The 17,724-nt window shown below is 33.1% G+C and overlaps 1 protein-coding gene across 2 annotated transcripts; it reads right to left on the reverse strand.

The window, feature by feature from the left end:
• Positions 1–8,026: 8,026 nt before the first annotated feature.
• On the reverse strand, positions 8,027–17,691 carry LOC128998472 (ATP synthase lipid-binding protein, mitochondrial). Of its 2 annotated transcripts, none has more exons than XM_054424607.1 (5): positions 17,617–17,691; positions 17,082–17,149; positions 11,153–11,269; positions 10,478–10,583; positions 8,027–8,657 (listed from the first exon to the last, which is right to left on the reverse strand). In XM_054424607.1, exons 2-5 carry the CDS (start codon positions 17,124–17,126, stop codon positions 8,494–8,496), a joined length of 432 nt encoding a protein of 143 aa, XP_054280582.1. In that variant the 5' UTR covers positions 17,127–17,149; positions 17,617–17,691; the 3' UTR covers positions 8,027–8,493. The 2 variants fall into 2 exon arrangements, with proteins under 2 accessions (XP_054280582.1, XP_054280583.1); XM_054424608.1 differs by lacking the exon at positions 17,617–17,691 and adding an exon at positions 17,271–17,373.
• Between the last annotated feature and the right edge of the window lie 33 nt (positions 17,692–17,724).

The raw sequence follows: 17,724 nt of genomic DNA on the forward strand, positions 1-17,724 counted from the left end.
ATCCAGGAGGGAGGGAGGCAATGTCCAGATTTGTCCCTGACTTAGGGTGGCAACCCTGGTCTACACACTTGAATGGCTTAGATATTTACAAACTTAACAGCTCTTGTGTGTGATAGAAGGGCTTATAAAAGAAGTTGGCCAATTCATCAGTCTTATTTGCGAATGGGCCACTATTGCAATTTATTATCCTTATTATGTAACAATAACAAATGCTTGTTACATAATGATATGTTTAATGGCTGCAATAAATCTTATTGAATCCTTATGTATGTATTCAATTCAAACGAATGAGCCTCTGAAGACATCAATTTTCCAGTGGTTTCACATTAAATATATACATTTTAAAGAACAACCACATCTTTACTGCATATTTTCTTTCAATACCAATTAAGCACCTATCTCGAAAGAAAAGTATCGATACCTACTGGCATTGATAGTATTGTAACATCCTTAATAGAGATTTAAGTAATCGTTTCCCAGCAATTTTTTTTTTTTTTTTTAATGTGTAGGACAGTTTCCCAACCAGTGTGCCGGGGCACACTGGTGTGCCAGTAGGCCTCTGTAGGTGTGCCGCGAAATTTTAAGTAGTTAAACAATTTTTGATCAAGAAAGAAACTTTTAATAACCATACGTCAAACACAAGTTTCCCACTATAGAACTGAAACTAGGGTTTATTTAATATTTCTCACTCATTATTTGTAAATTCATACAACATTTTAATCAAGCTCGATGTTTTATTATTATTTAAAACTTTCCACTTAATAAACACTAAATAATGTACATATGTTGGATAAAAAATGTGAGTTTTATATTTTTTACCTTGGTAAACCCACCTTTATATTATATACACCTATATATTTACTAGTAAAAAATAGGTTATACGGAGTAAGATGTAATCGAAAAAAACAGATTTTTTATGCACTACTAAATGTAATTTCAACCAATGATATTTTGTAGACAAGTGTTCCGTGACTCCAAAGTTGTTCTAGTTAGTGTGCCCTGAACGGAAAAAGGTTGGGAAACACTGGGTAGGACATTATTAAACAATTACTAGGTTAAGTTGTTCAGCTGACATAGAACGACAGAGTTAATTCTTCAAATGTAGTCTCATCATTTAACGAAATATCTATAGTGTTTGTCAAACTTATTTCAAAGGTATTTAAGTTTGTGCAAGAGCTAAATTAATAAAAGTTTTTCTTATCATAAAACATTTCTATTGAAAAAAACTGTTAGTCTTATCAAAGTTATTTACAGGCTGAGATCTCTGGTGAAGTAAAAATTAGTGATGGTCAAAACCAGAAATTTCAAATCTCAAAACCTAAACGCGTAACTTTTTTACATAGCTGGTTACAAAGGTCAAGGTTACAAAAATTACACATAATCATAAAATGTTGAGTATGCAATCAAAACTGAAAGAGATCGACCCCTCCTGACCGTACATAACATAAATACATTAAGTGAATGTGACTGAAAATCTTAAAACCCAATACAACATAATTTTTTATAAACAACCAACAGAAATAGTTATTTGTGCAACTAGTGAGCAAAGGGAGCAATTGACTCACTCGAGAGAAATCACGAGAGCCGTAGGCGAGAGAGGAATGACAAATAACAAATAATTTTAACTCATTTTTTTACAAAATCCTCAATGTTACATACAAAATTTTGTAATACTACTTCAGACACCTCTTCAAAAAATATATGGCATACAAAATTGTATTTCGAACCAGTAACTGATACCGAAATAATAACTATTATACAATCTTTAAAAAATAAAACAACATCTGGCTATGACGATTTATCGGTAAAAATGTTAAAAGAGGTGAAAGAGGAGATGAAATTCATTTTAATGCATCTAATTAACTCATCATTTGTAACAGGAATTTTTCCAAATGAGCTTAAAATTGCTAGAGTGGTACCCGTTTATAAGAAAAACTCTAAGAAAGATATTTCAAACTACAGGCCAGTGTCAATTCTCCCGGCAATATCAAAGGTATATGAGAAGGCAGTGTACAACAGGTTGAACAGTTTCTTGAACCAGAATGATCTAATTGATAATGAACAACATGGTTTCCGTGCTGGTAGATCAACTGTTACATCAGCGGTTAGTTTCATTGAAGCCGTGATAAATTCACTAGATAGGAGTTTAAATTCAGCTGGCATCTTCATGGACATGATAATGTAGACCACCACCAATTAATAGCTAAACTTGATAATTTGGGTATTAAAGAAGTCACTCTCAAATGGTTTAAATCATACTTAGAGGAACGTTACCAATTTGTGGAAATATCAACTTTGTCAAAAAATAACATCATCCAAAAAACAAGATCTAATTTATCAAAGATATTATCTGGTGTCCCACAGGGATCGATTCTTGGTCCTCTTTTATTCATATGTTACCTTAAAAATCTTCCAAATTCTCTAAAAGACCCAGGTAGTAAGATAAGTATATATGCAGATGATATTAATCTTAACACAACTGGGAAATCCCTAACTGATTTAGAAATGTCTGCTAAATTAGAATTTAAAAGTCTGAATCAGTTTTTAAAAGACCATAATTTAGCACTTAATACTAGTGAAACTAATTTCATTCTTTTCAAAACAAAAAGAGACAAAAATGATAAAGTATAAAGTTAGATATAGATACAAATTCCATTGCTCAAGTTAAAACCTCAAAACTATTGGGTGTGATAATAGATGAGGATTTAAGCTGGAATAAACATGTTGAGTATTTAATAAAAAAACTAAATTCTGGTATATTCGTCCTAAGAACAATGTCATATCTCTGTGAAGGATCAGTCCTTAAAATGATATATCATGCTCATATTGAATCACATATTAACTATGGAATTAGTGTTTATGGTGGGACAAAGAAAAAGAATTTAAAAAGATTTTGAAAATACAAAAAAAAGCAAAAAGATTTTGAAAATACAAAAAAAGCAATCAGGATAATACATAAATTAAAATATAACCAGTCCGTCAAATCTTATTTTAAAGGGATGGGCATTTTTACAGTTCACGCCTTATATATTTTTGAAACAATTAAATATCTTTTAAATATTGCTGAGACTCAAGAATTGCCTGTGCATAATTATAATACAAGGGGTAAAAATTATTTAGCTAAAGAAAAACCAAGACTGGAACTTTTTAAAAATAAACCTTCTTATATTGGAAACTATTTTTTTAGAAAACTTCCTATTTAAAAAAAAAACGAAAAAGACAAATCTAAATTTATGAAAAAACTGAAGGCATTCTTACTTGACCTTGCACCTTACAAAATAGAAGATTATAGTTATTTAAATTTAAAATAATGTAGCCTATAGTATTTTGTTTTAATGTTTCTTATTGCTAATTTAGGTAGTAAGTAACAATAGACACTATTCATGTACGAAAATTTGTACTGTGTGAATAAAGTCTCTTTGAATCTTGAATGGTTTCTCGAGTGAGGCAATTGCACTTTGCACATTATATTTTTCCTACAGTTACCTAACAATGTACATGTTCTCTCACTGATTTGAGAAAGCAAAGTTGCCAATTCGCTCATCAGTGAGACAATGAGAATAAAAAGAATTCTAAAAATGACGTTTCTAATTACCGACCAGTATCAGTTCTTCCCACAATTTCAAAAGTATATGAAAAAGCAGTTTACAACAGATTGATAGAATTTTTAAGCAGATCAGAGCAAATTGATAATGAACAGCATGGTTTCTGGGCTGGAAGATCAACAGTTACGGCAGCAATTAGTCTCATTGAAGCCATAATAGATTCTGTTGATAAAGGCTCAAATACTGCTGGAACATTTATGGACATGTCGAAGGCCTTTGACAATGTAGATCATATGGTATTGCTAAACTAGCTTAAGATAATGGGCATTAAGGGTGTTGCACATAAATGGTAAATTTGTAGAACTCTCTTATTTATCAAAAAACAATTGGATATAGAAGACAAAATCAGATTTACTACAGATGCATCTAGGGGTCCCTCAGGGTTCTATTTTGGGCCCTATTTTATTTATATGCTACATTAAAAACCTCCCAAATGAATTGACTGAGTCAGCCAGTATATTAAGTATATATGCTGATGATATAAATCTTAAAACTTCGGGTAGTTCAATTACTGATATTAAAAATTCTACTGAATTGGAGCTCAAAAATATTGAACAATTCTTAACAAACAACAATTTAACACTAAATACAAACAAGACAAATTTTGTTCTCTTTCATACAAATAAGATAAAGAAAGATCAACCCCCTAAAATTACTCTAAATAATAACCTGATCAATCAAGTGAAATCAACTAAATTTTTAGGCTTGATAATTGATGAACATCTAAATTGGAATGAACATATTACATATTTGGTTGGTAAAATTAATTCAGGCTTGTTTGTTTTGAGATCAATGGCTAATATCTCTGTGATACAGCTGTGTTAAAATTGATATACCACTCGCTTATAGAATGTCATATTGGCTAGAATCAAAATTTATGGTGTGACAGCACAAAAAAATTTGAAAAAGGTTTAAAACTGCAAAAACAGGCCATTAGAGTTATTGAAAAATTTAAGGATAAGAAGTCGGTGAAAAAGTACTTTAAAGAAATGAAATTGTATATTTTTAAAACTATTCGGCATGTTTATAAAGATAAAAACACTGAACTATCCCATAAATACAATACAAGGTGGAAAAATCTTACTGTAAAAAGTCATCATCGTCTGAAAATTTCAAAAATGAAGCCTTCATATATTGGCAATTTTTTCATTAAAAGTTTGCCTGCCTTACTAAAAAAAGATCAAAACAAACCCAATTTTTTGAAGAAGCTAAAATCAATCTTAATTAATCTGGCTCCCTATAGTATAGATGAGTTTATAAATCAAAAATGAATTAGCTGTCCACTCTAAAATAATTGTCAAATTTATGGTTAAGTCATTTAGATTAAGTTGTATAACTAATGTTATATGCTTTGACACTATTCATGTATATAAAATGTATAAAGTGAATAAAGATAATTTTCCTACAGTTACCTAACAATGTACATGTTCTCTCACTGATTTGAGAAAGCAAAGTGGCCAATTCGCTCATCAGTGAGACAATGTTAACATTGTCTCACTCTTAATTACTTTGTCTCACTCCAGATTTGCAACGTGAAGGCACGAAATAGTGAGCGCGTAACCTGCAGGCACCGTCGTATGCGCGCGAAATACGTTGGCAACACTGGCTGTAAATCAGCTGGTCAGCTGTTGTACTGTTGTATTTGTCACTTCACATTAAATGTTATATTAAAAGTTCACTTTTGTGTAAAAATAGGTTACGTTTCTTCACAAATTTATTTGTTTTATGGTAACTGTAGGAAAAGTATAATGTGCAACTCGAGTTCAAAGTACAATTGCCTCACTCGAGAAACCATTCCTCACTCGCCTACGGCTCGTGAGTAAGGATTTCTCTCGAGTGAGTCAATTGCTCACTTTTCTCACTAGTTGCACAAATAACTATTGATTTGAATGTTAACATTGTCTCACTCACTCCAGATTTGCAACGTGAAGGCACGAAATAGTATGCACTTTTGCAACGTGAAGGCACGAAATAGTATGCGCATGAAATAGTATGCACGCGAAATAGTTGGCAACACTGGCTGTAAATCAGCTGGTCAGCTGTTGTACTGTTGTATCATTAAATGTAACATTAAAATTTCACTTCTGTGTAAAAATATGTCACTTTTTTACCAATTTATTTGTTTTATGGTAACTGTAGGAAAAATAAATTAAACTTCTAACACCAACATAAACATGAATATTAGATTAATTAATTAGAACATTTAGTGGTCAATATTTCTTTGTGTTTAGTAAATATTAATGTGAAACTGAATTGTACCGGTTATAGTATTTAAGACACCTTTTGAAGTTCACAATAAAATTTACTTGTTTCATTACTTAATGGTGATATTTGTTCTGTTGCTACCAGCTTGTTTGGGAAACAGTGTTAAAAACAATAACAATGGCACAAATAAATGTCAGCAGTTTAAAAAATAAAACTGCTAAAATCTTCATCGACACTGAAACTTTTCCTAAGTTTTGATATTTGAGATTCAGTTTTGACACATCACTAGTAAAAATAATAAGGATGATTTAAAAACTTTCCGTTTTTAAGTATTTGATATTAAACTGAATAATCTGAAGTTTTAAAAAATGAAGTTTGGTGGACAATAGTTGTCATAGGACAATCCTTTTAAGTAATACTGGGTGAATCCACCCGTGCACATTAACGGGATACAGCCACTTGTGTAACTCACTGATCAGGTATACAAATGTTTGCTTAAACCCACTTCTAGAATAGCTAGAGATCTGAAATTTTTGAGATGATCTGTCTTGGTCCCAAACCACCCAGAAAATCCAAAAGTTACATTCTCAAATTACAAGCCCCCCCAAAAAAAATTCTCTTAAATCCCCCCATTTTGATAAAAACAAGTTTTGTTTAAAAAGGCCATAGCTTGAAAACTATAAGAGCTACCAAAGATTGGAAAGAATTTTCATGGTCAGGAATTCAATTTTCAACAAGGCACTCAACTTATTTTGAAAATCGCACTTCACCTTCAAAATTTTGTTGTGAAATGTCTTGGATATTTGAAGTGTTTTTAATTTTTTTAATTACTTTTTGGACAGAAATTTGTACCTTTAAATGATCCAAACATTGAAAGAAAAGTGCCTTGGTTACATTTTAAAACTTGTCGTAACCCCCTTTAAGTTTTAAATGGCGGATTTTCAATAATAAAAGGTCATTCTTAATCTTAACGCTTGTTGGGCCAAACCGTTGTTCACGGGTGGTATGATTCACCATGTACAATTTATCTCTAGTCCCCCAAGTTACAGTAAAATATTATAACTTGGCGTTTCTCATGCAGGAGTGAACTTCTGGTAAGTCTAGTCTACCAACCCTCACAAAAATCCTCAAAATTGTGTCCTGGTCCTCTCTACGTTACATTCTTTTCCTGTTCTTACACATGACAAGGTTGCACCACTCGATCTAGGGCAGAGGCACGATATCACCAATGTTGGTTGTGGAAAGTTTAAATGATATTTTATCACCAGTTATAAAGTAGATTATGACTTTTCTGGCTGGTAAGTGTGAATGAATACAAATCAATTACTTAAGTGTCTTTGATTCCTTTCTTCCTGACTGTAGGACTTCTTCTTCTAGAGCATTATTGGAATAAATATACCTAATGAACTTAGAGCTCATGACCAGTATACCTTGGTCAACTTGATCCACAATGTCATTTTTACTTGTTTGTAGTTTAATAATGAGAACAATGCACATTCTCTTAGAACTTTGCTAGATTTAACAATATATTAATTAACATTAGCATCTATAACAATGCATATATATATATATCCATACTGCCACACATATCTTTGTTATTTTACTTGGAAATATGTATGCATTGCGAGGTTTCGATTGAGAACAGTGCAAAATCTTCAAAGCAAGTTGTACAAAAAGATATTTAGCTCTTAAGCTGACTTAAAATGATTTAAGTAATTATTTTTAGCATTTCATATTTACAGTTGCGTCAGCAATGCTCAACATTTGACCAAATGTGAATGGGCATTCTTACATTGTCAAAACAATATTTAATTTGAGCAATATTAACTTGCTATTTAGACAGCTTTCAGATTCCCACTACTAAAGCAAAACTGCCAAAGTTGAAGAATTATTTTTTATTGTTGTCCAGAGAATCATTGATTCTTACCAAGAAAGAAATTATACTAAAATATTTGGCAAGAGAAGTGACAGAATATTTCATATTGTGTTTCTTTAAGTAATGAAAACATTTGATATAGTCAATGTTGGATATACTAAGCTCAAATAAAATCAGCACTTTAAGCAAAGTAATACACTATGAATACCAAGATACATTTTTAACAAGGTTGATAAAGGAAAGAAGATCACAGCTTTCCAACTATTATGTTTTTAATTTCTAACACTGTACAGTTGAATTAATTTGCCTTAAAGAAAAGGGGTAATTTACTACTCAATGATCCGATTGTTTCCACAATGGTATATTTTAAAAATAACAATACAACAATGATAGCTTAGGTCGGTAATCTCAAGTCGCTTATCGCTATGCAGAAAAATTATAATACAACAAACAATAGTTTAACATATTTTTTTACAAAAAAATTTAGTGTAGAACCGATTAATGAATTTCCGTACCTTCCAGAATACTGGATAAAACTCCAGATTCGGGTGGATTGAATCTCTACGCACGAACCTATACGATGGAATAAACCTGAAACTTGTCTCCCTGAGGGCTTTAAATAATTTCGAAATCAACAATATTATGTAGTATATTATGTACTCCCTCGAGGAACACAAGCATTCTACCAAGAAGTCCGTAGCAACGTATCAGGTGACCCCTAAACCTAAAGACGGTTACGGTCAACCTAGGGTTTATTCCAAGGGTAGGATCGAATCTGCCGGGCAGTGATAACTAAAATGCAGTGATTTAGAATGCGAACAGTAGCAAAAAGGCCATCATAAGACAGAAAAGACCCATGGCCTCAGAAAGGGCGAAACCCAAGATGGCGTAAGAGAACAGTTGTTGTTTGAGAGATGGGTTTCTGGCGTAGCCGATAATCAGGGAGCCAAAAACTGTCCCGATACCAGCTCCTGTAACATAATGTAGAGTTTAGTCAAGGATCCAATGAGTACATTACGTTTAACAGGCAAATTATATCTTAAATGTTTTAACTAGTCACGTGCACTAATTACAACAAATCAAACCTAAGTAAGTCACATTTGTGCAATAGCAAAAACAATACACAACAAAGTGAGCAAGAGATGGGCAAGTGTTTTCCCAGTTAGCCTCAAAACTTTTTTTGTGCTAGATTTAAATCTTTAAAATTTACTGACTTAGAAAGACGTACAAAATAAGATTAAATGTTCTCTGCTGTAATCAATCTGACATCCCATTTTGTATACACTTATTCTTACGTCTTTTTATGCACATACAGTCAAGTGTGTAGATTATCCAAAATAAATGTGGTGTTTGGATAACTGGTATTGGGCTCAGACTGGACAAATTATATACAATACTTTTAGGCCTACTTATCTTTACTGCCAAGCACAGGCAAATTTTGATAGCCTTGCGGTTTTTTAAATGTCAGGAATCGTCACATTCCTAACTACATATACCGAGTTATAGCATCTTCTGTAACTACTACCATATTTTCAAATTATCAGAAACACTAAACATTTTGTTTTGTCAGTCTGAAACTTACAAAGGCCCACATATGCAACTGAGAAATAAGTACAAATGACATGCCATGGGGGACAAAAGCCTCATAAGCAAAACCTGTGAAGCGGTCGTTTACTAAACTTTTGATTGACGCATGATTTAATTAGATTTATTATTTTGTTCTTCCTTTCAGTAAACTGACATTTTGTATGACTTAGCTTTGGATAATCAATACTGTATGACATATACATATTGATTTAATGCTTGAAATAACAAATGAAAAAGTTTCAAAATTGTTCATGTACTTTTTACTAGGAATAAAAAAAAAGGTGAAACCTTTATAATATAAAAGTAGGCTACACAAAATTAGGTGCATAATGCAAAAGCTAAGACAAGACAGAACAGTCCCTTTGCTCCACACATGCAACTCCTTTTGGTGAGGGATTTCGTGCAAAACTAATACATTAATCCCTCAAAGCAACACCAATCCTGAAAATACAAAAATAATTAGCAAACATGCAACAAAGCTACAAAATGTTAGCTATACAAATTATTGGGAAGATGAAAACGATAAAACGTTAAGATAATTTGTACTAAGTTTTATATTTTCAAAAGAACATAATGGAAATGAACGGAAATAACTAGGTAGAAAATTTAGAAATAACAAAATTTTGTAACAAGCTGTGATTTTTATAAACTGGTGATGAATTAGGTCATAAAAGTAAAGGTAAACAATTTTACAATGGAAGATTAACGTTTTATTCAATAGTTGGACACCCTGTAAGAAGTTCATCATAAGGTTATTTTACATCGATGATGATGATGGTGGATAGTTAGCCTTACTCTCAGTTTTTTTTTTTATTGATTGCAATAGGTCTACTAATATGTAAGCAAAAAAATTGTGAAGAATAAATGCAGATAGGCTATAGGCCTAGATTGTTATAACCTAATTGATCAACATTTTATACTGCAAGAAAAGACTCAAGAATAGAGATGGAATAGATCATTATGTTCCTATATCAACTCCACAATGAGGCTAAAGGAGATTGACCTACACTTCTGCAAGAAATGCAAGCCAGTCTCAGAGTATATTTTTTTCTTCAATTTATACCTTATAAAATCATGATATTGTTAAAAAATTTGGTGTGCTTTCCTAGGTCATTGGTTACAAAAATAGGCTACTAACAAACACACTTAAACACAGCACCAACCAAAACCAAAATAACACTCGTGATAGGTTAACTTCACCCACCTGAGCCAGCGACTCCTACTGTTGCGGCTCCAGCACCGATGAACTTGGCAGCCGAGTCAATGTCCCGGGAGACGGCGGATGTTTGGAAATTTCGTACAAGGGGTAACTAAAAAAATTAAAAATTAGTCAGTAATGTATCTCAACAGGCATAGATAACACATGACAGAACACGGCAATTAGTAACAAGTAGAATAGATGGGAAATTAATAACCTAAACTATCTCATCTTATAAGCAGATTATAAATAATCTTTTATAAATTAGCATTTTATTTTTGTTTGACACACTTGGGCATAATTTAAGATGATGGGGCAACTATTTTTCCTCAAAGAGAAAATGTGTAGAACTCAAAAGAAAGAAAGGGAGACACTGTATGAGACTAATACCTATTAAAACCTCCGCATCAGGATATCATCCACTTCTGAAAATCCTATAACCCTAATAGAACTATTATTAGAGATTTTCTAACCATTTGAAACGTTTTAGGCATGTTGCACATTCTGCTTTTATGCACATGCCTCATAGGAGTAGAGAGCATATGGGGCTTTTGTTTAGCTGCCTTGTTTTATTTCAAACAATTTCCACTACAAAACTGCTTAACAGAGATCTTTAGTTTGTGGCAGCACAGAAAGGAGAGTATGGTCTCAGCTAGGATCGACTGAGAGTGTTTAACATACCAGACTAACAGCGGTGGAGGAGGGGGCAGACTGTGTCTGTGGTTGGCTCAACTGGCTGCTCTGTGAGACGATGCTGCTGAGGGGCCTCATGTAGGCTGTTCTGGATCCGTTGACCAGCTGAAACATATCACAACTCTTATAAAATACCATACTGAACAATTGGGTACCTATGTATTAGAAGTGTAATAAAATATTTATATTCGACTAAAACATTTTATTGAAAACTGATAAAAAAAAAACCTTGATTTGTGGGCTCATAAGAGGGTTCCACCCGCCGACATGTTACCACGCAAACATGGGTCTAAAAAAAAGAACCCGGTGGCATAAATGGAGTGTAACTGAAACTTTGTAATTGTAACTATGTACAAAATAATTTTGAAAATCCGTAAATGAGTATTTTATGTTATTTTAGCTTCTAATTAATAGTTAAACATTTACTTATCACCATCCATTGCAAGCTCTGATATGTTAAGAGCACAAAAAGCATCTAGTCATTGGAAACTAATTAGTTTTAGAGTGTTGAGAGCTTGTACCGTAGAGGCGTGTTTAGAAACATTAGCATGTATAGTCGCCATCTTGAATTGACCGGGTAGAACCCTCTTAATATCATAGTTCCAAGAAGAATATAGTCAGCTCCCAGCTGCCTGTAACCTCAGAACTGAAAGAGTTATGCAATGGGCTTAAGTAGGTATAACTGTGATTAAGTCTTCTTTAACACAATCTAAACATAAATTACAACAAATCATGGAAACATTACAGAACTCTGTTGGTTTTTGGAGAGAGATCAGGGATGGGGGAGCTATAGAAACACAGTAGAACAAATACCAAAATTTGATGTGGGAGATAGTACATTTAGTGTAATAGACATGTCGTATTACTTGTTTCAAACAGCAGTCTTATATATTGAGAAATTCTCACAGATAAAAGGCATTTTTATTTGATAGTCCAGTGCAAAAAAGAACACTCCCAGCAAAATGAGTGGGCAAAGATTACAGAGAAAGATAATTATAAGCCAAACTGATATATCAAACGCATGCCCCTCCATTAGTCATTCTTTGGGATGTAGTTCTACAAGACAAATAAATCAAGTCAGGAAAGTTTAATGATTTTCTAGGACACTAAGATTATTTGGAGCAATGAAAATCGTAGGCGTTTAAACAAAAGTTTTTGGCACAATAACCAAAGAATCTCTTTTGTTAGTAAATCACCAATCACGGAAGGTTGGTAACAACAAATTAAACAATTTAGCATTTAATCAATCTGCTGTCCTTTACCACACACACACACACACCAGTTATCTTAACACCACCCTGACAGTGGTTCTATACTTGTCCAACAAGTTGTAGTACATGCACAAACCAGATAACAGTTTAAAGCTGGTTTTCTTGCTCAGGTCTAAATTTGTTTCGAGGCTCAAAACATCCAATATACAGGGTGAATCAGACCACCCATGCACAACATTTTGTAGGATACAATTTCAAGATTTCACGTTAGGCTTTTTTTCTTTCAGGGTTGGGATCATTAAATGTACAATATATGTCAGAAAAGTAACTTAAACAATTAAAAACATAGGCCTACAATGAAAATTCTTTCAAATCTTTGCAAGCTCTTACCGTTTTCAAGCTATATCCGTTTAAAGAAAAAACTGTTTTTTTCCTAAAAAAAGGGGGATTAAGGGAGTTGTTTTGGGGGGGGGGGGGTTGTAATTTTAAAATGTAACTTTTTGGGATTTTCTGGGTGGTTTGGGTCCGAGACGGACCTCCACAAAAATTTCAAAACCCCTAAGTGGGTAAACATGTATATACCTGATCAGTGAGTTAACCCTCCAAGTGTCCATGGTATTAATGTCCGCCCATTTATTGCGCAATTGCACGGTTTTATTAAAATGTATCTTAGAAACTTAAAAACAATGTAAAGTATACTGATTTATATATAATTTTGTTTGGGAAATTATGGGCTTCAATGTAAAAACATTGCAAACAAATTTTTTTTACTATATTTGTGGGGTTAACATTTCTAAAAAATTTTAAAATAAATAAAAAAAAAATTATGTTTGCGCTCAATAAATTTGTATAATTTATAAGTCTACAAATATTTTAAAATAGCCACTTTGTTCTAAATTACAAGGATTACAAAAATATAATAATATAAGGAAGTAAATTTGCAAATAAATAAGTTATGGGTGAAAAACAGATTTCGTACATTTAGCGTTAGCTAAGAATGCATAGCCTAACCATAGCTAGGAATCTGGCCGATAATTTACATCAATATCACTACCTACTTCTTCAGGATCATCCACCAGCCCTTCAAAATCACTTAAATCTTCTTATAATGCACCACGTATATCACTACTTTTTATTTTCAACACTAAAACAATGATAAACATAATAAAACACATCAGTCATCGGTGTGAGGTTAACAAAGTTGTTTACAAATATGCACGTCAGCTAACTGCTACAATATTTTTGGAACTAAAATGAAAAGCGTCTAGAAACAGACATCAGGAGAAAGCTTAGAATCTGCTGAAAACAACGATTCCAATCTCGATCCAGTTCAATCTGATTCAGTCAGTCCCAGAGCCTTCGCCGTAAACGATGTTTGTGTGTCGCAAAAGCGACGCATAACACCACGGCGGGGGACGCTTAACACTCGGAGGGTTAAAGTATGTGCACAGGTCCGATTCACCGTGTATATACCTACCAGACGCTCTTTTATAAAAATGCTAAAACTAGTTAGGAAAAAATTTCAGTATTTAAGTTAAATGAACTGTTGCGTTGTATTACAAGTAAACTCATAACTTATTTTTCCACCACACAGAAATAAAAACTCAGCATTTTATCCATTACATTTTTTTTAAGACTCATAAGGAATACAGCCTCAATATTGTATGGTATTGGTAGGTAACTTAATTGTTGGAACAACGTCCTTTAATTTTGTTTCACTCAACCACCAATAAACTAGATTGAGGACAAAGGTTTGATAAATTAAGTGAATATATACTTATACGTGGCATACTACAGAAAAAAAGAGAAATAAAAACTGTAAAATGAAACATTTAAGGACAGTGTCAAGATAAAATATATAATTCCCTGACAGAGAGCTAAATCCAAGGACTGCCAGTGCACACTATGAAAATTTCAGGCTTTCACAGCCACACAAGAACCCTGTTACAACTTTAAGAGCCACAACATTTCAAAGTTTGAGAGTGTACATCAATTTACCAATGATAATAACTTAAATAAAATAGAATGTTAGGAATGCAATAGGGGTTTTAAAGAAGTCTAATCAACTTGAGTTTAAATAGGAGCACTTTAATTCTTTTCAATAGGCTACTTTAAATTGGCAAACAGCTTCGAGTTAAGATCCTAGGCTAGGCCTACCTTAAATTAACATCTAAATTAGTTAGGTCTAAGAATTTAACTTAAGTTACCTGTGCTGTACTGATAATGGGATATAAATTGTTGACAATGTAACACGATCTAAATTTGCCGCAAAATGGACCATAACGCATACCTTAACGTCTCCAAGGAGAAAAAGGTTCTTTTCCTTTTATTAACATTTGAAATAACTTTGAGCTGCTGAGTTAATAGAGGATACTTAACCAAAATGAGTTCAAGTAGGTAGGCCATATAAAAAGTCAGTTTTAAAATAACTGTGGTAGAGGCAAGCAAGTAGCAAACTTTTCAGCCAATCCAAACTGAAATGACAACCTAATTAGCTTTAGTGCCTAATGTTGACTACAAAGGCACATTTAATCAATAGTCACCGAACAAAAAACTACTTAAGGAGAAATTCAAATTTGATTTAATTCTTATTAGGATGAGAATTTACGATAGCTTATTTATATCTTATAGATTAGATGTATTACAGTATCCAAGTCAATGGGACAGTATATTTTATACCTAGGTGAAGGGAAATTACGAGTTGACAAGTGTATTGCTACATGGTTTATGTCCTTAGAATCTTGACAGCGTCATCTAGCTTCCCCCCATTATGTCTGTAACTTAATTTACGTGTTCAAACCATGGGTGGTTACGTAGTCTAGATTGTTTTTCCAAGAAAGTGAACAAAAGAGAAGAGAAGTAAGTTAAAGCCGTGAAACATAACATAACTGAGTTTTGAGCTTAGGTAAGTTAGGCCTAAACAAGAAAGTAAACAGTAAATTAAAGAAATCATTAGGGTACAATTAAAATCTAAACATCAATGAGGTGTGTAAAAACAGCTGTAATACGCCAGCGCCTTGTATTGTTATTGCGGCTTACAGCTGTTATTATAAATTTGGCTCAACTAGATAAACTAGACTTCGTTACTGTACATGCATGACATTTATTAATATCTAACATGTGTTTAAAAAATTGGTGAAAATATGCAACCAAAGTGTGTGAACTTACTTACGTTCAAGCCTATATGTATTGCATTATGATGGTGACCAGTGGATAATTAACTTAGGCCTAACTTAAGTTATGTGAAGAATAGACAATCAAAAATTAAATAAGTTAAGTTAAACCCGGAATAGAAAGTAGGAGAACCTTAACAATTGACGAAATCCGTTGAACTTTATGTGTTTTATGTTGACCTAACCTGTACACAACCTAAAGTCACCTTGACCACCAAACTAATAGCACCTGGGCTAATTCCTCTCATCAATTGCAACTCGCGAGATTTATTGAGGAATAGGCCAAGCTGTTTAAACTTATAACTTCCTGTGTAACTTAAGCAAAATATAAATGACAAAGTTCTACAAACAGGTAGACTAATTTACTTGTACTTAGGCCAATACAATTTAAACATTTAAATCTACCTTAAGTACGGTAGGCCAAAAGTTAAGCTTAAGAACAATGCAAATACAGTACTGAAATTAAAAGTTATAATTCATGAATTAAGTTAGCGTAGGCCTAATAGAATATTATCCGATTGATGACTTTTTCAAATCTGATTTTTTTATTTGATTTGACTTAAGTTGGGAATAACATAGCCTACTGAAAAAATACACACTTAACCAACCTATTTACATTGGGTTAGCTTAACCTCAAAATAGGCCTTAAGGTTAATTTCCTAAAAGATTAGGAATGAAATGATTAATTTTAGTTTCCAGAGCAGTTAACTTAAATTAGACATTATTAAGCTTACCATCAGTAATTAATATGAGGCATAAGTTAATGTCCTAAATGTTACAAAGGGGACAGATTAGGGCTTGAGTCATTTACATTACTTAGTTATATTCTTTGCCAGTCAGATCACTGTCGCCACCAAATGATGCTGGAACTTCATAATAACTTAACTTAAATAACTCAGGCCTAATTTATTACTTTTTAAGCTTCGTGAAAATTCAGCTCAGAATCATTGATAACTATGTTACTCGGCCATATTGTTGTTAGTAGGCCTAAACTCAATCAGGTCAAACCCAGCCAGTGAAAAGTGAAATAACTTAAGGAAAAGGAGGTTAGAAAAAAATAGGTCTAAGTTATTTGAAGTCTATTGGAAGCTTAGAAAATTGATTTCCCAATCAATTGGGAACAATAATTAAAAATATAATGAGTACAAACTATTCAAATGTGCATAGGTTATTATGTGACCCACAATTGACCTTGACTGGGACCAAAGTGAGAATCCCAATAATTAACTAACTTAGGCCTTGGTTATCTTCAATTCGACAAGGATGCAAGAAAAGAATATAGGCATAAGGTTGTTTAAATAGAGTGCAATAACTTGGATCTGATCAGGACAAAATAGAGATCTGAGACAGGTTTTACAAAGGCCCCTCTCAAACAGTAGCAAGTGATTTGAAGGGCTTTCCCCTTAGACACAAGTTAAGGGTGAATAACTTACTAGCAATGTGTAAAATTTTCGGCTGTGCTGAATAAATAAAATTGTAAAAATACAATTAAACTAATACTAAGTTAGTAATAGGCATAAGTAGGCTACTTACAGCAGTCCTGGCAGCAGGGGCAATGATTTTTGCAATGGAGTACATGTTGGAGGTTTAGGATTTGAGTCCTAAAACAAAAGTAACTTGCGATTAGATCAAGAAGTGTGTCCTAAGATAATACTAAGCTTATGACCTAAATGAATTACAAGAGCAAGTTAGGCCTAGTATGTAAGAGTTAAAGCTACTCACAACGAAAATGGAATGTATTGCTACCTCCGTCCCGGAACGAATGAGACAACTGAAGAGTGATGTTCGCTTATCACTCAATCACTAAAAGCGTTGCACCTTCTAAATTTAGAGTTAAATTTGCCTTTACCGGATTGTCTTACCGGTTGACCTACATGAAAAATGGCCGTCTCGAAAATCGCTAGCAGACGAAGAGAACTCTGTTGTTACTTCTAATATTAATTCTATGGTAAAACCCCGATAATTAAATAAAGAAACGATTGACCGCGGTTAACGGCTTACTATTCTAAACAATTAAAGTCAATGTAATTACAAATACCAAGGATTCAAAGAGATAAAGTTCACTTACTTCCTCTGCTGCAGCGAAATCACCAAAGAACAGATGAGAGGAGGTAGAGGAAGGTTAGACGTTGTCGAAATAGTTAACTTCCTACCCAGAGTTCCACACTTCAACGGA

Source organism: Macrosteles quadrilineatus, unplaced genomic scaffold, assembly GCF_028750875.1.
Source record: "Macrosteles quadrilineatus isolate MER2022 unplaced genomic scaffold, UCM_ALF_1.0 Scaffold_7__1_contigs__length_78375512, whole genome shotgun sequence".
Classification (NCBI taxonomy): domain Eukaryota; kingdom Metazoa; phylum Arthropoda; class Insecta; order Hemiptera; family Cicadellidae; genus Macrosteles; species Macrosteles quadrilineatus.

What these genes read in the sequence shown, in the direction of transcription:
- LOC128998472 (XM_054424607.1), bottom strand. Translation starts at nt 17,126, where the DNA reads ATGTACTCCATTGCAAAAATCATTGCCCCTGCTGCCAGGACTGCT. An exon ending in CCTCCACCGCTGTTAGTCTG is followed by an intron (nt 10,584 to 11,152) that starts GTATGTTAAACA and finishes TAATTTTTTTAG; the next exon opens with TTACCCCTTGTACGAAATTT. An exon ending in AGTAGGAGTCGCTGGCTCAG is followed by an intron (nt 8,658 to 10,477) that starts GTGGGTGAAGTT and finishes ATTATGTTACAG; the next exon opens with GAGCTGGTATCGGGACAGTT.